Source organism: Platalea leucorodia, assembly GCF_965183815.1.
Source record: "Platalea leucorodia genome assembly, chromosome: 9".
Taxonomy (NCBI): Eukaryota; Metazoa; Chordata; class Aves; order Pelecaniformes; family Threskiornithidae; genus Platalea; species Platalea leucorodia.
Window position 1 is genome coordinate 51,446,423 of NC_138831.1, and position 21,120 is coordinate 51,467,542.

The following is a 21,120-nucleotide window of genomic DNA, read 5'->3' on the forward strand; positions in this document are numbered from 1 at the left end:
GCACCGAGGGCCCGGGAGGAGCCGGTGAAATCCTCCGCTCCGGTCAGGCGGCGACCGGTTCCTCGCCTCCACCTTCACCGCGGCTGCGACAAGAGCGCAGCTGTCCCGGTTTACTTTAAATTAACTAAAGCGGCACAGCTGGGGCAGGGCTCGGCCCTCCCCGGGGGCTCCCCAGCACCCGGGGGAGAAAATTTGAAGCTCACACCCGTTAATGGTATTTTCTCTCTGGGGCGAACGCCCCAGCAGCGCCGCTCGGCCGGTAACCGCGGCGGACGCCTGGTCCCGAGGCCGCGGTATCGCGGGCTTACAGGGGTTGCTGTCGCTCAACAGGGAGGGTTTCCAGAGCCAGGCGCTGAACTGCCTTTGTTCATAGCAGAAAGAAAGGTCCAAATAAACGTATGAGCTTAAAAACATTTATTTAATGTGAGTTTTTGTGCTTGACAAATGTACAAGTCTCAGAAGGTCCAGCAAACTAAACAAAAATTTAATAAACAATGATTACATCCTCAGGGCTTGCTTTTATACAGTATGTACATTTTCCTAGTTACAATATCGAGTACGAAGGCTGAAGGAAGTGCCTGCTTTTGGGTTTCGGCGGTGCCATAATCCCCAGCTTTCCAGCAGCCCCTTGCGTGGCACTGATGCTGCTCGACGCTGAACCGTGCCCGGACGAAGCCTTGGCCCCGGACGGCCTCTTGCTCCTTCTGTACTTGCTGTAGCCGCTGCAAAGTTCAGAGAGAAGGTACGCGTCAAACGTCCGCTTTACTGGCCCCGTTCCCTACACCACCATTAGATTTTCTAGAAGACTATGCTTTCATTTTGAAAAAGGTTTGGTTGGTTTGGATTTTTTTTAATGCGCATGGCTGCAAAGATACCTTTGAAATGTAAATCAAGTGTAGCTGTTGCTCTGGCATTTGCCTAAGGGCAAGCAGCAGCCTGAAACAGGGACAGAGAATGCTGAACCAGGCTGACTCCTATTAATCCAATTAGAGTATCAACACGAAGTGACACTTCAGGGTCAACAGCACCTAATGACTAATATTTTAGTAGATGGGAAGGTGAAATGGGTGGGAGTAAAACCTCCTGAGCTGGGAACTGCTATTTGCTGCAAAAAAACAAGGCCAGAATGAGGAAAAACAGGGCAGAGGGGGAGACATCCTTGGAAAGGACAGACAGCGGCAGAAAGCAATGAGTTTTAGTAAGGCAGTATTTTCTCTTTGATGAGGAATGCAGCATTAAAGCAGTAAAATGTGCGTAGTTAATATACCAATAAAACCTAACGGGCTTTAAAATTCAGGCGTGACTCTTCGGGTGGGGATTTTACAGAATGTTTGGGAGAGCGCGTTAGTCCCGTTCAGAGCCGCTCTTCCGAATGGCCTGAGCTCCTCCCGGCTGGTAACGCAATTTCGGTGACACTCGGAGACCGAACAAAACCCCATTCAAAGAGTTATTTCAGAAACGCACGCTGTGGGTTGTTCGCATGACCGCTCTTTGGTACCTCACGTTCTCTATCTCGTATACCAGGCGAGGGAAAATTTCCAGGCTGAGGGTTAAGCAACCTGCCCGTGCCACAGTGCTGGCAACTTTACTTCCTTTTTGTGCAAGGCAAGCTCTGAGCACAGCAAACGTGGAAAAGGCACGACTGTAAAACCCAAATAAGAACGCGTTGCTCAAGTTTTCTGATGTCATTCCCCCTGGTTTTAAGGAGGGTTTGGGGGGGGGGGGGCAGAATCTCTTCAACCATTTCTCCTTCATTCCCTTCCAGCACTGCTGAATCATCACGTTTTGAGGCACGGACCTTCAGCACAGACTGCTCCTACTGCAGTTACCAGACTAACAACCACACAAACTGCTAAAATAAGGCCATTGACTCAAAGGACGAGGCCCGGCCTGGCTCCGTCGTCACCCTGTGACGGCCTGGCGGCCGACCTGCCCTAGAAGCTCAAGACCAAGCAGACTCCTGGATCCCGATGCTGCGGTCTCGATGCAGGCGTAGCCTTGTATCGTACAATCAGGGGGAGAAGTTCTGAATTAACAAGGGACGGGGAGGTGAAATTCAAATATTTCATCAGATCTTCAAACTTTCAAGCTGTCTTTATGTTTCCAAGCACAGAATCCAGTCAGCCTGCTAATAACGGTAGTGGCAGCACACTGAAATTTAGTGTCACTACTTAGCTTGTGGCAGTCAAGAGTGAGAAACAAAGGACAGGAATAAATAATAACCTTCCTCACCAGGAGCTTTTTAAACAGAAAATGCTGGAAACCCGAAGTAGAGCAGTTGTTAGCAGGTGCCTGGATAATTTTAATGCCATTCTTAAAGCCCATACTCACTCAAGAAAATGCAGTAGGATAAGTGCGATTCTGGGATCATCACCACGCTATTCTGGACAACGAGAAGTTACAAGTGACCACAAGCAACGTACCCTTTGGGACGAAACTGCTGGCTGCCACCATTACTTGTCTTTTTCCTCTTTGGTTCTCTGAAGTTTGGCGGCCTTTTCCTTTTCTTCCTTTGGTTTGCAGTATTGCAAAAATAGCTGGAGGTTGTAACTACATCTTCTGCTTCTTCATCGCTCTCAGGTGTGCCGGTGCTGCCCGTAGCTGTGTCCGCACTCTGGCAGGCAGCATCTTCTACAGACAGACAGAGAGTTAGAACTAACGAAATCCAGGCATTGCCTGGGCCGGTCGGAACCGTCAGCCAGAAACTTCTGCCCTTGCTGTTCAACACCGCCTTTGCACTGCCTTCGTCCTGGTGCTGCCCCAGGCTCGGCAAAGGGCGTTTCACAGGCTGCTGTAAACCAAAACCGCCTTCTGCCCTTGCTTGAGCTCATGACGTAAAAGAATACTGGCCAGTCCTATTTTCTCTAGCTTGGCTTCTTGTCTAAACTATTTTGGTAACACTGGGCTTTCTGCCTTTACGTTCTCTTCCCCATGGCAGCTGGAAAGAATTATGGAATCTGCCATAAATACTACAGTCAAATATAGCACTTGTTTTTAAAAACAGCATCAGGAGATGCTGAATGGCTCAGAGAGCCGAGAGCTCCGTCCCCATCGGTCCTGATCAAGAGGGACGTGATTCTTTGCACAGGCAGTAGAATAAAATAGTTAAAAATCAGGTTTGTAGCCATGCCTTTATTCCCATTGCAGGGTATGAAAGCACAACCTCCTTAAAAGTAGGCATGAATCACTTGAAAATTGCAGGCCCAAATGTCAAATCTGATAGCCGAGCTGTATTAAATATTCTAACTACAACATAGGCTATGTGCTACGCTCGCGTGACATTACGAGATTTACTAGTCTCAGGGCTCAGTTCTCACTGAGCTGAACTCTGTGTATAAGGGTAGAGCCGTGCAAAGGCATTGTAAAATGCTACCATTCTGACCTGAGAGCTTGTTGGTTTTACACCTAGCTCTGAAAGTTCTTCACGTTTGAGCAAGGGCTACTCCGTGAAGACCTGAACTCGCTGACCTCAATTACTATGAAAAATAAAAGGTGGTAGTTATTGATCATCTGCCAGGCAGCGTTACCCCGTACGCAGTAGATGCGGGTGTAAAAATATGCAGGAGGTGCAAGACCTTTAACCTTGAGGCCAGAATTCCCATGATAATTAAGCATATTACATACATCCCAGTCACTAATGGGTCAGGAGCAGAGCAGCCTGCTGAGCTCTCCATTTCCTTTTCAGTCCTTCAGAGATACGCTGAATTTAGCTAGTAAGAAGATAGCAAAGACCTCTGTATGTTCTGAGAGCGTGCAATTGCTCCCTTTTTGTAATTATTAAACAGCAAAAATTAGTTATTTGTAGTTAAAACAAGGTAACTTGAGTGAAACTTCTGTAGAGGAGGAGGGAAGGGTACTAAACAGGAAAGTGCACACTTAGGTACAAAGCGTACTAACCTGGTACGGTCCATTCCGAGTACTTATCCATCACTTTAATTATTTCTGCCCCGTATTTTTCCAGTTTGTCTTCTGTGACACCATCGATCTGCAGTAAAACCTCCACATCAGATGACAAGGTTTCTGTCGTGTAACAAAGTACCGATTAGACACATCAAACAAACAAACTTTCTTAAAGAGAGCTCGTGGTAGAGTATTCTGGAGGAAATGAATTCCTTTTAGTGCCACCCTGTGCATTAAGTCCTTAGGGAGCAAGCCTTTATTCTCGCAGATTTGCTTCTAGCTGGTGAGCACAAAAACCAGTCCAAAAGTTTTCTCTGGAAATGCTTCCAAGTTTGTTTGCAGTGTGATTACTTGGGTGGCTCTTGTACTTGTCCAGCAGGACTGCTACCGCATAAACTGCGGCTCCAAGGAACCCGTGCTGCCTCCGCTGCTTCCGCAGGACTCGCTCAGTTACGCGTACTTAAACCCATCCTCACTAAATGTTAGAAACCATAGGTTTTCTATCAGAAAAGGCCACAATTGCACATGCAGTCTCCTGCCGACAGGGCTTCCACGTAACGAAAACCTGACATTACCTGCTATTTTCTTCAGAGTCGAAGTACTGAAAATATTGAAGTAATGCACATCAAAGACTTTCCCAAGCGTTTTGCATGTGTCCGTAAGTTCCCCGAGGCACTTTTTAACCATCTCTTCCCGCTGTGACATTTTTGCCACAGAAGCCCTTTGCTTTCTGATGGCACTGGCGCTTTCCGTTTCGTGAAACTCCACCTGTTAAAATAAAGCAATCGATAACGTCTGTCGGGGGAGTTACTGCAGAGCCATCATTACAAGATTGATTGATAGCACAGGAAAACAGTGAAGCAAACAAAGTATTCTTTGATGGACCAAAAAAAGCTCTTTACCCAGTGTACGCTTTTTAAATGATTTTTTTTTTTTTTTTTTTTACAGGCTACGCAACCGCCCCTAAGTTTCTTCTACAAAGACCTAGGAGAGTAAACACGACACAGGGAGAAAAATCCCGAGAACCCAGTTTATAGCTAGCTTTAAACAGAGGTCAGCAGGTCTAATGCTGAGGGCTCTGCTCTTCTCCAAACACAGCACTAATGCAGAGGAGACACTGCCTCAAGCAATTCTGGGACTGGTTCCATGACCTTCTTGAAGTGCATTTTCCATCAGAGCTCACCAATGACTGGAAAAAAATAGAGCAGAAAATGCAGGAGAAGGTAGTGCTCTTCCTTCTTTTGTCCTCAGCTAGCTTTTCCTGTGTTGGCTGTAACTTTCCTGTCTTGTCAGGCTGGAATCGGATGGATGGGGGAGAAGAGAAAGGTTTAATCCTCTCCAATCCTCTTCAAACTCACCTTTTCCCTCACAACATTATTACTAGAATCCTGGCCCAGAATCCATGCTCGTTGGATTCTGTCCCCTGCATCTGCTGACGGTTAGTTCCTGTACTTCAGCTGGTAGGCAACCGATGCTTAAACTATCCCAGGATATATGCTACATAAAAACTGTAGCACGTCCCTTAGAACAATACATTAGAGAAAAAACAAAAGTAATCGTTACACACCTGCAGCGATCCATCTAGCACGGCCTGAGCTTTCTCTCCTAGAATTACATACGACACCGCTTGGTCGTTAGCTGTGATATACAAGTCTTCATCCAGAATCTTGTCCAAGACCAGTTTTCTAAACAGTCTCTCAACATTGTGCCTTGAGTAGGCAGCTCCCTTCCCAAATATTCCAGACTGAATCTTCGCGCTCTTTGTACCTGTGCAACAGAAATCCCAGGATCAGCCTGCGATTAGAAAGCCGACGTACGTATGTATTTACAGGCCTCTGGAAGATTCCCGAGGGTATTCCGTGGTCTATGCACATGAAAAAACGCGTTTAAGCACCAGAAACTCCAAGCACCACCAGAAAACTAATGTTATCGCTATAGCAACCTGAAACGGATTAGAGCTTTAGTCTTATTTATTTTGGATCATTTATCACCAAGAGATTCCTGGGAAGAATAACTTTGCAAAATATTTTGCAAAAATCTTCTTCTAAACCACTGCTGGTATTGCGCAGACCTCCTGATGCTTAGGCAGGAATCTATGCACCAGGTCTATTTAGATCTCGTTTCTGGAAGAACAGTACTTACCTAAGAAAATGTCTACCATCATGTTCAATGTGTATCTTCCAGAACCCGTATTTCCCTTTGCACTTATTCGCCCCATTTGTCCACAATGCTCTCGTACAAATCGTACAATGCTCTTCACTTCATCTGTTACATTTCTTGATTTGTAATCCTGTTAAAATAGACTTGATTAGGAAGCGACGTTACGTGGCTCTGTCCTAATGCAAGTTGTCACTGACAGCCTTGGTTTTCATTATGGAGCTTTTTCTGGTCATGAATTCATTTTGTTCCAAACAGAGAAAGAGAGATTTTCTAGTTAGTACACCTACAGCGATACAGCATAGTCACGGGAATTCTGGATTTGATAATACTCTGGAAAATGCAATAATACATACCGACTGATTGTACGTAATCTCTATTGTGTTAATTCTATAGAGCGAGCTGCAAGGCTGCTGCGGGAATACTGGTAATCAAGGTAAATCGTTTGGAAAGCACTCCCGTAATTATTCCGCTGCCATGCACCAGAACTTACACTTCCAATAGGCATCAAAATGAGAAGACTGGGCTGAATGTACATTATTCTAGTCAAATTTTGCTATAATCACAGCTATGTAAGGTAAGGCTTCAAACACAGGACCGAGAACCAATATCATCGGGTATAAAAGTGATTTATAGAGATCAGTAACCCCTCCCTGTCCACTTCAACAGCTATCTTCTCTTCTACTTCTGTTCCTGCCACGAACAAGCTTGCTTCAATCCTTGATGCACAAACCCTAATCCTTGGGCCACCTCAAGCAGCGCACACCTCCTAAAGCGGCACTCGTGCTACTCTGGCAGCACAAAGCTGCCTTGAAAACATCAGAATAGGCAGTTGCAGGGATTTCCCCGTAGCCATTCCAGTCCATCTTATATTAGCTCCTGCCTCCTCAACGCACTGTAGTCAAGGAAATCAACGCTAAGGAACATCCTTACACCTCGCTAGCCCTCCTCTGACAGAAGCAGGAGCATCCTAAGTCCATGGATAGTCTGCGTAATTCTACTCTTGGTCAGACCCTGGAAATAATTCAAAGCATCTAGCATCACAAAAATACAAGACGTCTCATTCATCTTCTCCGTTTGCCTTCCCAAATGTCATGTAACCATTTTTTAATGCAGCAAAATGCAAAATCAGTTTAACAACACTATAAATAAGAGCTACAATTTTTACCTTCTTTCTACTGCAGTTATCACAAATTACTTCTGGGTGATCTTTACAGAAGGTGGGATTAAAATTTGTTTCCCCAAAGTAGGCCAAAAGCTGAATTCTCCGGCAATCGACGACATTCTCACAGTAGTGAACCATACTGTACAGGTTGTTAAAGTGGGTCTGTCTTGTGTGACTGTTGCCATCTTTCTCCACTGAAATGCAATAAATTCAATTGTATTCGTTAAATCTGCACCTCTGCATTTTTAGATATTATCAGATAGACGAAACACAATATTCTTTTTTTGCTTAAAAAAAGATGAGGCGGTTAGTACAGAACTAACCTAGGACAGATTTTACCTCTAAAGTTTTAGAGAACGGAGAATGGAAATAAGACTAGAATGACACGAATCACGAGATGGATATGTACAAAGCAAAATGTTTTTGACTAAAATTAAGTACAAGTGACAAAAATCTTTCATTACAGAAAAAGCATTCGGGTAAAGGCGCACCGTTCTGCCGTCCCTGCAATGCCATACTACGTATGGCGCTTCTAAATGAGAGAATAACGCAGCCTGACTGGGAGAGAGACCAGTGACTAAGCGACTTCTCTAATCCTGTCTCCGTTAAGTGCCAAACATGAGAACTCACTGAGTATTAGCCTTCTAAGCCTGGTTACGTCGCTGTAGCTGTAGAAGAGCAGACAGTGAGACATTTCGCCATCTCGTCCAGCTCTGCCAGATTCCTGATAGTAACCTTCTATCGATTTAGGAAGGGAAGCATGGATAACATAGCGTACGTCAGGTTTATCAATTCCCATTCCAAAGGCAATTGTTGCACATATAACCTAGGAAGGAAATAATAAATTGTTACACAAGCTTATATTTGTTACACAAACTTATAACTTATGAAAGTTATTCGTGCCGCACTCTGCACTGAGAACAGACAGGATTACAAAGCGGCAGAAGCTAGAATTTCACTTGTAACACTGCAAGACGAGTACGGAATAGCAAAACCGCTTCTCCTTTCAGAAGAGCTATTCCCGACAAAGGGAGAACTCCGAATTTGAGTCTCAGTATACAACTCAGCAGCGTGCCTTGAGCTGTTTCAGAAGCCTTGTACTGCTCGGTTCCTTCCTCCTGGAGTATCATACCTTGGTGCAGTGCCGCAGTCTTCGATTTGTAAAACTCCCAATAAAAAGCTGCCTAACGTCTTTTGGCAGACCTGTTCCGATCAGTTATTTAATACTGCATCCGATTTGGCACTAATGTTACCAAATTCGCTTTCATTTACTAGGCCAAGAGGGATAAAAGTGCTCTAAATTCTATGAGCTTCCCCCCCCCCCAGTTGCTTTTCTTTTACCTGGCATCCTTCTTGATTAATCCACTTCTTTTGTACGAGATCTCTGTTGGAGTCAGTGAGGCCAGCGTGATAGGCAAGCGCAGCAAGACCTTCCTTCTGCAGAATAGCTGCTGTCGTGTCACATTCATGCCGTGAAAGGCAATAAATTATTCCAGAGTCATCTGCAAATGTATAAGAAAAGATGTGTGCTACAGTACAGCTTTATTCCCTTTCACTTGCCTAACAGTCATACCTGCCAAGCCAATACGTTTATTCCAATAGGGAGAGGTTGCTAAGTGTAATGCAATAATTGCTTAATAATAAAGTAATTTTATTAATATCAGGTGGTTTTGTTAGTTTCTCCTCCCCCAATTTCCTGGTTTTTTTGGTAAGGTGGAATCAAGAAAAGTTTTCCTGCTCAGTACTGTGCAATCTTAGGATTTAAAATGCATGAATCAAGAGCTACGTAAATCAAGAGCGAGTTAACGATATGCCAGGTAGCAGCACTAGAGGAGCTACGAAGGCAGCCTGGTGCAGTCAGCTTCCAGCTGCCAGAGCTGCAGGGCTCCAAGAGAGCCTAGAAAGATAGGAATCTCTGAAGAGATCTTCAAGGGGAAGCACCGATAAGCAGACCAACAGAATTAAGCAATTAAAACAGTATGGGTATTGGATGACCTTTATACCCTGGAGACACAACGCTAAAAGGTCTGGCAACCTCCAGAAAGATTACTCAAGAGCATGACCATAATTTACTTTTCCATCTTAACTTGAACTCTTAACTTTAGGATGCCCATAAATCTGATTTCCGTTATCAATATCATTTTGCCCTCAACTTGTTTTTCTTGTAAATATATTAGCCGCTTACAGAAAGGCACGAGTTTGGGGTTTTTACAGCATTAGGAAAGCTTTTCCTGCCATAAAAAGTAGTTCATAAAAATGCACGCAAGCACACTGAGCTGCTCAGTACTCACGTGGATGATATTTTTTAATCCATTCCAAGCAATCCATTGCCACCTTCTTTGGCTTCTTGGGCAACACATCATATTTCAAGTTATGCCTGTTGAAGCTCATTGTAAACCTAAAACATGACAGTTCACAGGTGCTCATCAGCTTTATGGGTGCGGTAATCCTTTCAGCGGGCTGGGTATTGACTGGAATGTCCCAAATTCAACTAACGACTGCTCCTTCTGCATTATCTGCAAAGGAATTACTGTTCCGCTACGCCCACAGAGATTCACATCACCCACACTTTAGGTCTAAAATTCCTGCATTTTTCCCGTCTGTGAAAAAACCAAAGCTACATGGCGTTACGTAGAAGGAAGAAGCGCCCATAAGCCAAACACACGCACAGTGATTTGCCTCGCCTTCATTTTCCTTTTGAATACTTGCATCCACATGCGACTGATCAAAGTCGCAAAATACAGTGTCACCTCCCTCCTTCTACCCTAAAACATGTTTCTAAGATAAAAAAATAAACAAAACTGAACACTTTATTTTTCCATCATGTACAATGAGAACACTACGACACAATCCAGGCCCAATGGTACCTCATGATCTATGTTACTGCCAATGCTAATTAAAAAACACTTCCAGCTTTTGCAGTTTTCCAGCATTCTCCTGAAAAGCACCCCAAAATACAACTTGCACACCTTGTCAGTGACGCAGAAAATTTCATGAGGTTATTTTCTATTAAACAGCTTCCTTAATCATGCAAGGAAGAGTTTGCTAATTTTTTTTTCTTCTTACTTTAATATTTTGCATATAACTCACACGAAGTTCCATGCCTGCATTCTCATTTAATCAGATACGAGTACGTCAGTATTTCAGATGGACCTGCAATGCTTTTCTTACTTTACTGAGTTTTCCACTCAAAATTTTTGCGGCACAAACAACATTGTTTCAGGAAACTGCTGAGCAACTTACACTTGTGGTTTTAGCATCTCAAGCTGATTCTGAATATCCTTCTGCACCCTGGGGTTCGCGGTGGCAGTAAGAGCCATCATAGGAACAGAGCGGAACTTCTTGCGGAGCATATTCAGTCGTTTGTAGTCTTGTCGAAAATCGTGACCCCACTAGTTTAAAAACAAAGTTTAAGTCTAACTGAGTAAGATGCTCCAGCTAAGTCTTTTGCCATTTTGAGAAACAAAGGAAGGTTTTTACCTGGCTGACACAGTGGGCCTCGTCAATGACAAAACGCGCTAGGAGCTTCCTGTCGTAGAGGTTTTCCAGGGCTGACATCAGTCGGCCGCTTGCACAAACCTAGGCACACATCCACCAGTGGCATTAGAAGGCAAACTAGCAGAGCAAAGCGTCACCCTACCTGACTAAGGATGCAGAAACAGTTGTTCTGTACAGCAAAGTTAATCTTGCCTGCACAGGTAAAGCTTGAAGGCATAAAGAAGATGGCAATTGGCTTCATTTTAATTGGCAGCAGAGCAGCTGGTGTGGGATTACCGCAAGGTGCTAGGATCATCTATCCAGAGGTCCTACAGCCTGAGTAAATTTAAATGACTTCTGTCACGACAGACAGGGAAAGACAATGCTGAGGAAAGAAACGTAATCAGCACACTAAACAGTCCCCTCTTACAAAGCTCTCGTGGAATATTATCCTTTTTAAAGGCAGCATATAATTAAGTACAAGGCAATCTTTTGACAATCACCTATTACCTTGACAGTTACATATTTTTTCCCTGTATTATCCTATTCATAGTAGCCTAGATTTTAATAGCTACTTGACAGCAATTAGCCACTAATACCTAGTAAGATACACTGAAATGGATGGGCATGGGGGTTTTGTTTTAAGAATTTAAATTGTACAGACATACTCGGTTCTCACTCTTGGTTAATTACTGATTGAAATTAGTTACATCTGTACAGAGTCCTACCGAATTATCTAAAAAATATTCAACAAATTTTTTCCCCAGAAACCTACTCTAATTTCCCCTTTAATACTTCACAGTAATCCACCTCCTTTTGCCTCCATGATTTTACCGTTTGAGTTAAATACAAACCTTCTCAGGGGTAACATACAGAAGCTTTATTACAGGATCTTTTTTTGACAATTGCATGTATATTTTTGAAGCGTCAGCATCTGTTCTATCACCAGTCAGATACGTTGCAGCAATCTATATTAAAAAAACCATATTGAGTTTTAATATGCACGAAACAGAAGCATCTCCAAATATAGTCCTACATCTAGTTATAAACCAGATAAAGAAGTATATGCATTCACTATCCTCAGCGAATATAACATTTTCAATGCTTCCTTGTGTAATTATAGATAACATTTCAGCCCCCACCGTACTGTAGACATCACAGAATTTTTCTAATGATAAAACCAAACGACTATAAGCCAAATTCTATTCTTCTGCTCCCAATTCTACAACAGACCAATAGCTGGCTTAGGGGATTTGTCTGCTTTCTTTGAACTCTCTTTCCAGTAAAGAAAACAGCCGGGATGTTTGTTTATTGCTCAATACCCTCTAAGTTTCAGATTGAATTCAGAAAACAGAGATCTTAAGAAAAGAAACAAAGTTTCCAAGAAGCACAAAAACATAACACCCTCAACAGCGCCCACAAACACTGAGCAGCATTGCATCAGAAGAGGCTGAATACAACCTGGAGCAGCAGTTTAATATTAAATTTGAAAGTACAACTTACTATTCATGCTGAACAGTAGCAAAGGAATTAGATCCTAAGGACAAAAGCGATGCAAGAACAGGTCACACCAACAGAGCCAATTCTGCCCGCTTGTCTCCTCTTCCTCTCGCCAGCGGCAGCTGCAGCGCTGCAGAGGAAAGTCCTGCTGCAGCTGCAGATCCCCAGGAGCCCAGAGCCAGCTTAACTGCCTTTTACAGCCACGGCGCCCGGAGCGTGGCCAGTGCAGCACTGTGCAGTAGTCACTAAATGGCGGCCACCCATTCAAGGACCGTGTCTAGTCAGACTATCAAAAACCATATTGATGAGAGAATCTCCTGTCTGAGCTTCAAAACTCTGCATCATAATCATTTTTGTCTCATACCCCAAAACACCTCTGTATTTTTGCCCTCAAACACGTGATCCGCCTTTGTTGCCCTGATCTCTCAGTCTCAATAATACGCTAAGGATGTAAAAGACGCTTCGCTGAGGCAAAAGCATCCGTAAGCGATCAGACTCAGGAACGCACATCTTCTGCACTTGCGTTTCTTTCTCTGTATTACTTTTCCAGAAATGCTTAGCCTCACCAGAACCCTCCTAGCTCAGGAATTGGTAGTGCTTATTTCTGCCACAAAGCCAGGCTGCTCCTATTTAGGTGTCTAAATACAACTCTCAGAATCCAAGAATCAGGCATCTGTACTTGAAAACTCCGATAACAAATACACACAAGCATCAATAAATTCAGCGGTTAGACTGCCAAGATATTCTAGTTCATCTCATTTAGTCCTTCCCAGACAACTTAGTGTGCCTTTTACAGTTTCCATCTAATCAATTTTTGCAGTTTATATTTGAGAGACGTAAGATTTACGGTAAAATTTCAGATTTCTAATTCACTTATCTGCAGTTAAACGTAATCAAGTGAGCTGTTTGAACTTACATCTAAAGACTTCAGTTTCTGAACTTGATCTATGATCAGCGACCTCAGCGGAGAGATAACAATAGTGACTCCAGCAGAGACACACGCTGGTAGCTGGTAGCACAAGCTTTTACCACCACCTGCGAGGATTAAACAGAACACAACAAACATTAGACACTAAGAGGAAAGCGAGACAGCGTGGAGAAGTGGAAGAGGGGAGACCTACTTCTTCCTTCCCATTTGACAGCACTTTCAGAAACAATTAACTTTTACTAATGACTGCCTTTAATATGATACCTGCAGGATAAGGAGGAGTTATCATGTGAAATGTCATGGAAGGCAGAAATTCAATTGCCTCATTCAAAATACCACAGTGCACACAAAATTCCAGAAATCCTGCAGCCACAGCAATTCACGCCGCGCAATTTAGCACCACCTCCACAAAGGCACAGAGAAGGAGAAAAGCTTGTCACGGCCCTTGCAAAAGGAGCTTCAGGTCTCTATTTCTCAGGTGTGTGCCAGACCTCAAAAGCCTGCAGCTGCGTGGCGTTAGGAGATACATACCAGTGGGCATTAAGATGAAACAATCTTCACCCAGAAGAGCAGCGTTGATGGCCTCCAGCTGATTTGTCCGAAAATAGTGCAAACCAAACTTTTTGTGAAATATATTCGTCATTTCTTCAGAATGGGAAAATTTCATACCCCTGAAACGTTCCAGCGCAGGGTTATTAACCGGTGGATCTAGTAGACAAAGAAAATGTACTTACAACAAGTTACAATATCCAGTTGCGCTGCCCCTCTCGCAACATAAAACTGCGTCAGTCGAACAGATGGCTTAGCCACCACTTCAACCCTTTAAACCTTTTCAACTCAAATCATGACTTACAAAAAAAACCTGCATTCATCTAGAATTGAAGACCGGCTAAAGTGTGAACTTTGATTATACGCAAATCTCTGGAAACAAGCTTCTTACCCGCGACCATATAAAATGTCTAGTCTTACCCTGACAAACTTCATCTCTGGCACAAGCAACCACGAACGGGCTCCCCGTTCGTGGGCACCGCGCAGTAGGTGCCAGCTGAATCGGCGACAGAGAAGCTGATGAAACGGGTTAACATTTTCCCCTCCCCTTTTACCAACCGGTTCCTACAGTAACCACAAATAACACCGACCCACCCCGTGCCCCAGAGGGATTAGGTTTGCTTCAACAAGTGCCCGTTTTTGAACATTTTGCATAAACAGCTACAACCGTTGTACAGCTTCAGATTAACAACCGCAGAATCATTATTTAATCAAAACAAAAAAACATCCTAGTTTCCAATTTTAGCAGCCTCATCTTCCCAGCAGCCTGCAAGGCAAATAAATATTCAAAAGTTTGGCATCACTTGGAGGAAAAAAAACAGATGACTTTGCAAAGAGAAGCCAAAAGACATTTCCACAGAAACAAAAGGCATTGATGTAATCTGCAGCAAGTTACTTGGCCTTAGGTTTAAAAATAAGTAAATAAAAATTTTAAAAGGGAAAGACAGTAATCCTAATGAGCATAATCTACCTGATCGGTTCTTTGCGGCCATCAAGCAGCTTGATTTCGGAGCAGCAGCATTTGATACAACAGCAGGGCCGTTGGCTCTGGACATTATCTTTGACAACAGCGATTTGGCAGGCGGCCCTTCCCTGACGGGCTGATACAACGGCGTAGCCGGCGTCTCAGGTGCCGAGACATTCACCGAGTTCTCCCAGCCCTCGTCGAAATCATCAATATCGAAGTGGTCAAGGTCAAAGTCTGTATCGTTTATACCTAAGCTGTCCTCCGCAGGAGTGCCAGCAGGAGCTCTGCCCTGACCTTTCAGAGCTGTGCTTGTAAGAGGCCTCTCCAGCAGATGAGGGTTTCCACCGTTTCTCGCCCCTGGTTTTTCGCACCAGCTGCTGTCGAAGGACATCTCCGAACGGAGGCTGAGGGAAGCGCCGCCTTTGCCATTTACCTTGCAAGAAGGCAGTGCTGTAGTTTCTGGGCAGGTGAGCTCCTCAATACTTTGCTTTGAAGTGTAAGAGGTAAACAAGGTTTGATTTTTTTTGGTAGAAAAATCGCTTGAATTCACAGTCCCAGAAAGCACAGATGGGAGGGTTGTGGATTTTGGTGAGTTTCTGTCAGAACTGAAGCTCCAGGTCGGGCCAGAACACAGAGCAGTCCCAGGCCACGCAAGAGGGCCCCGCGCTGCACACACCTTCCAGTCTCTAGGGAGAGTGTTGTTTATGCTACTTTTGTTCAAAGTGACCGAATTAGCTAGCAATTTTCTCCTGGGAGAGATGGCAAGGGAAGGAAGAAGGAGAAAAAAATATTTAGTCGTAAGTAACGATTTATCAAGTTCTACAACACACATTAAACAGGTTTGTCTCTCTCCTATTAAAAATATTAACATATGGTGGTTACACCATATTCTGTGTCACTATATTTTAAAAATATTTCAAATAAATTTAGGGAAGAGAGAATAATACCAGAACTCAGTTGAACAAAATAATTACAAAATTACTACGTCTTCTCTGCAGACGTAAAATAAAAGACCTCCTCATAGCAAGGAACTGATCCAGGCAAGGAACAGCATTAAAAAAAAAAAAATTCCTTAGAGGCACAATCCTGAAGTTAAAAAAGTAAAAACATGCTTGAACCAAATTATGTTTTTATGTACTTTCTAAAGAGTGTGTCTGACTACAGTAATAAGAGGAAACAGAATAAATTACGTTTAGTGAGAATGTTCAGAAAAAGCACAGAGCCCCAGTCCGGTAAAAAAACAAACCCAAATCTGAATACTTGGTCTACGTATTGTGTCATCAGATTACGCAGAAGTTAAAGCAGCAGATTGCAGTCGCAATAATCAGATCGAAAGACGACAAGTACGTGGATATTAGGAGACGTCACGATCACTGTAGTCAGTGACAGCAAGTCTCACGGAGGGAATATTGAATTAATGCCTCCGGTCCCAAGAAATCAGGATGACACCTAGCAGGTTATATCCCGTCACCCTGCTTCTTTGGAAGCATCTGGTGCGAGTCGCCTTCCAGAGAAAAGATACAGGACTACCCATGCCTCAGACTGAATGTGGAACTGGATTCTTTCTTCTGGCAGAACACTGGGAGCGTTAATACTTTCAGCAGTTTTTTGGATTTTTTTTTTCCTTCATTCAGTCAGCAATTTTAAGCTTTTAAAAAAATCCTTCCCTATCGTCTTCTCAGTGCGATGGAGACACCTGCAGGCACGGCACCGCTTCACAGGGAGCATGGAAACGCAGAAGGCTGCTTATTGAAGCGTACCTGAGATCTCTCTGCTGGAGAAGTTCTTTTGCACACGACAAAGACTTAAGCTCGTGAAGCGGAATGGCATCTACCAGCTTACAGATCTCATCCATGACGCCGTAGAGTTGCTGTTCCAAATGCAAGCCCTTATCTGTTAGACGGAGTGTATTTTAGCATACAGTAATACTAATTTTTATTAGAGTATATAACAAGATGATATCACTCTCCCAAAAGACAGTAAATCGCAATAATAATAATTAAGCCTAAATAATTTACTTCCGATGTATTTTTGAGAAGTCCATTCACATAAAGAAGCTGTTTCTGCGTGCACGAACTCAGCTAGTCTACATGTTTTCACCCTTGCCTTTTAATTATCCATCTCTATTTTCCAAACCTGGTCACAGTTCTTTCAAACTTATTTCCAAAAAAACACTCAAGTTTACGTGTTTTGCTTATCTCAAATTACCCCTCCCCAAACACACTAGAAGACATTTTATCAAAATATTGCATTGCAATTCTAGGCTAGAAAGTACCGTACAAAACCTCCCACAGGCGAAAGCCAGCATTTGTCACCTCATGACCTTCCCCTCCAAATTCAGTACCACTGCAAACCATCCGGATTTTGCCAAGGAACTGCACCGGACCTCAAACGCCTGCTACTGGGAGTGTGATCCCGCAGACTACATTCTGGCCTCTGCTACGCTTGCCGAACTCTGAATTACCTGGCGGGCAGAAGGTAAGAAGCGAACGGTCCAAACTGACCAGGGGTTTGCTACAGGTACACTAAAGCCTGACAAGGTGGAGCTTGACTAAAGTGATTTCCAGAACAGCATCGTTAAAACATAAACACGCTGCTCTGGGCATTTATAAACACAAAATTTTAAATGACACTGTAGAACAGTACCATAAGCTACATTTTTATGTATCTGGAGAGGAAAGATCCGCAGCCTTAAAACCAGGTTGTGCCACACCTATACTTGGTAACCTTTTTACGAAGTAAAAAGTGCAAGTGAAACTCAGAAACATTTTAGCTCAGCAGTTCCCAGAGCCAACCCCTGCGGGAATCAAACGGAAGCACTGACACAGCTCCAGCTTACAGCGACGTGCCTTTGTGCCGTAGCTGACTTCGGGAACGATTTGGTCGATCTGTGCTTTTAAGTTCCGAAAAGGAGGCCTGTGCGGTATCCCAGACTGGTCCCGACAAACCCGGCATCAGGATCAGACAACACCCCTGAGTCTACACAACGTACGCACAGCATCTGAAAACCCTGTGCGAGAGGCAGTCCCCTGCTTCCTCGGCCCCGTCAGTCCCTGTTGGTCAATGCTCTCAGATGACATGGGGTACGCAGAACAAGAAGCTGCAAACCATCCCCGAAATCTAAGGCATAAAATCGCAAAATGTTTCGCGTACCTGCATCCTCTGCCCTAGGATCACTTTCAGCAACAGGCTGCGTTGCGGCAGCCTTCCCAGGCTTGGACTCCACGCCGCTAGCTGTGGGTCTTCCCCCAGTTGGAGATTCTTTAAAAACATTGCTAATATTAAAAGAAAAAGTCATTAAAATATGGATAGCTGTAAATCAATGCATTTCCATAAGAGAAGTTTATCTTTTAGAATAACAGCATTTAAGATGTGTGTAAAAGATAAACAAGTTTTTGAAAACCCCGTTACAATCCAGGTAGCTGAGCAGTTTGTCACTCATCCTACGTGCCAACGTGTAGAGACTTGCTCCAATTTTTTTTTCCTCCCATTACGAAAGGAAAAATAACTCTGCTTTTTCTGAAGCAAAAGCCACCTTAAACAACAGCCGTAAAACAAGAAGTGTTTCATAGGACATTAATAGCAGCTGCCAGCTGCTAACCTGCCAAGCAACAGACAGACACAATCAGCTCAATCTGTAACTCTAACAAGCACCAGTTTCATGTCTTTTTTGGTAATTTTTAAAATCGTCCTACAGACAGACAGGTTTATCAATGAACTTTGTTTTACCTAATGCTTTTTACAGAAGGTGAGAAGGAAGGCAGCTCTTCCTCAGGGGAGGGTGGAACGATATCTAAGTAATCATCTTCTTCAAGCTCAGTGCCCGCAAACGGCTCAACATCGACCTCATCCAGCTCTGGGGGGCTGTTTTTCTCATCGCTGCTTGACTTCTGGCTCCCACCACTTTTATTATCATTAGCAGCTGAAAGAGAAGTGTATTAATATTGTTGGGTAACACTGTAAACTCGTTCTGGTATAAACAAAAATGCAGCTGAATAGAGGGGGGAAATTAATAGCCAGATTTCAAAACACTCGTTTAATATGGTTTCTGACTTTTAAAGGACAAAAAGAAATGATTACTGCTCCCTTTTTCTCCCGCATTAAAAACAAACAGACAAAAACCCCACAAACCCTCTTTTAAGTGAAAAACTTATAGAGCTTGCCCATCGTTACTGTCCCCCGTCAGAAGAGACAAAAATAGCTTCTTCCAACTTAAGAGGTACATTTTCCTACAAGAGCTTTTATAGAAAACTATGGTCATATTAAATACTAGCTTAAAAAGAGCGTAGACTCATCAACTATCATAGTCCCTGTACCAGAAGGAGAAGGTAAATTTACATGTATAGGACCTTACATGATAAATCCTACTAAAAAAGGTCAATATCATTAATCTATTAAAATTCATTTCACAGAAAGAGAGGAAAAAGTAACAAAATATTCTTAAGAAGAAAAATACAGCTCACAAGTCCTTTTACCATTTAATGTAATGGCAGTGTCACAGAACACTGTTCAATATCATTCAGTTGCACAAACATATTAATTTCACAAATAAAGATGAAAAGTTTCAAAACCTAACAGGTAAGGCACATAAAACAGAGAAGCTACGGGGAATCCAGAGCCTCCAAGGAAGCAACCTGACCGATGCTCATGAAGTTCTCAGTCATAATCGAGGGTTGGATTTTTTCTGTTTTGTTTTGCTTTAAATCAAGAGAGATCTCTTTTTTCTGGTTTAAGATTTCTCATCAGCATACATTTAGGCATAAGATGATTTTATGTCTCTTTTGTATGAATTTTAAAAGCACTTTTCTTTCTATAACATCCCCATAGATTATCGCTCCTCATTTCTGGAATGCCATATGGGACCTGCAGCTCCGATACTACCATGCGACCAGCTGCTACTTCTGCCGCAGAGACAGGGCTTCACGATTTACAGCCCTGCACTTCCACAGGCTGCCGTTACCCAAACGAAATCCACGAACCCACGACTGCTTGCCAGATAGGAGCATGCAGCTCCCTCTGATTTCTGAAAAATCAAGCCCTCTGTGTGCAAACACAAACACATTTTCTTCTAGCTCACTGGTACTTTAAAATAAATGGTTACCTGGGTGAGCCTCTTCCCGGTCATCATCCAAAATCACCTCAGCAGATAAATCCTCCCACAGGCCCTCACCCACCGCCTTGCTACCGCTGCAGGGAGCTGAATCCCCCAGACAGATCAGAGATTGCTGCGACAAGGGTCGCTGTTCAGCCTCTGGATTGGCCTCCCCGCGCTCCGAAGCGCCGGGGCTGCGGCTGCGAGGCCCGGTGTCGCTGCCCACGGCCCCGGGGACAGAGCCAGGCAGCTCGTCCAGGCGGGGGTTTGACCTCTGGGAGGCCTTGCAGGCGGCCCGCTGCCCTTTGGGGGACAGGACGGGCGGTCTGCAATACTTCTTTTCGATTCCTGACAAATCGAAGTCGTCAATGTCATCCCACTCGTCTTCTATGGTAACGACGGGGCCAGGCGCAGGCCGGGGCCCGGGCTCCCGGGCGGGAGCACGGCGCAGCCCCTCGGTCCCGCTCCTCTTTCCAGAGGCCGCGGGGCCTCTCGACGCCTCCCGAGCGCTGGCGAGCGCCGGGCTCGCACAGGCCGGCTCCAGGCCCTGTCCACCGGACGCCACTGGGAAAAAATGCTGGATTTGTGTTTTCTTGTCCTTGCAGGCGGGGAGGGACGAGGCGAGCGCAGCCAGGGAGGTGTTAACGTCTTTGTCCCTCAGCGCAGAGGCGGCGCAGAGGCCCCGAGGCTCCGCGGGCCGGGCGCCGGCCGGAGAGGTCTTCTTGAAGGTGAAGCCCCTGCAAAGAGAGGGGCCCCTCGTCAGCGACCCGGGCGCCTCCCGCGCCCCAGCAGCTCGCTGCACGCCCGAAGCGCCGCTCCCCGCCCGCCGCGGTACTCACGCCGGCCGGTGCCGCGGCGGGGGCGGCTTGCTGAGGGCTCCGCGGGCCGAGTGGAGCTGCAGCTGCTCCCGCAGGTTGTTCTGAGGCACGGCCGCCATGGCGGGACCGGGCGGGGACGGCCCCGCCGGCAGGGGGCGCTCTCCGCGCCGCGGGGGCCGCGCTCACCGCCCGCTCCCCCCCGCCGCCGCCGCGCGGCCCCTTCGCATTCGGCGCCAAAACGCCGCCTGCCCCCCCCATTGGATGGGCACGCCGGGAGCGGAAGTAGCGTCACGGCGCTTCCGGTTCCGTGGCACGGGCGGGCTCGCCGCCCCGCCTCCCTCCACAAAATGGCGGCGGCGCCACCGGCGGGGCCCGGGCGGCCGCGTCCGTGCCGCAGGCGCTCTGACGCTGGTCACAAAAGCAAATTGCGCAACCGCGGGAAGGCTCTAGCGCCTCGTGCCCCCCTCAGACGCCCCCGGGCCGGAGCCCGCACCGCCGCATCCCCGCCGGCGGCGCGCAGGGCCGCGGAGAGCACAGCACCGCGCCGGCGACACGGCCTCTTTATTC

At 45.2% G+C, this 21,120-nt stretch overlaps 1 protein-coding gene across 1 annotated transcript; it reads right to left on the reverse strand.

Moving 5' to 3' along the window:
• Positions 1 to 513: 513 nt before the first annotated feature.
• BLM (BLM RecQ like helicase) lies at positions 514 to 20,672 on the reverse strand (the record flags this gene model as incomplete). Its single annotated transcript, XM_082321717.1, has 21 exons — positions 514 to 722; positions 2,424 to 2,631; positions 3,898 to 4,020; positions 4,476 to 4,668; positions 5,468 to 5,667; positions 6,043 to 6,190; positions 7,226 to 7,416; positions 7,853 to 8,048; positions 8,564 to 8,724; positions 9,514 to 9,620; positions 10,466 to 10,614; positions 10,703 to 10,801; positions 11,554 to 11,667; positions 13,116 to 13,234; positions 13,659 to 13,835; positions 14,647 to 15,392; positions 16,404 to 16,536; positions 17,797 to 17,918; positions 18,373 to 18,565; positions 19,745 to 20,472; positions 20,575 to 20,672. 21 exons carry the CDS (start codon positions 20,670 to 20,672, stop codon positions 545 to 547), a joined length of 4,383 nt encoding a protein of 1,460 aa, XP_082177843.1. The 3' UTR covers positions 514 to 544.
• Between the last annotated feature and the right edge of the window lie 448 nt (positions 20,673 to 21,120).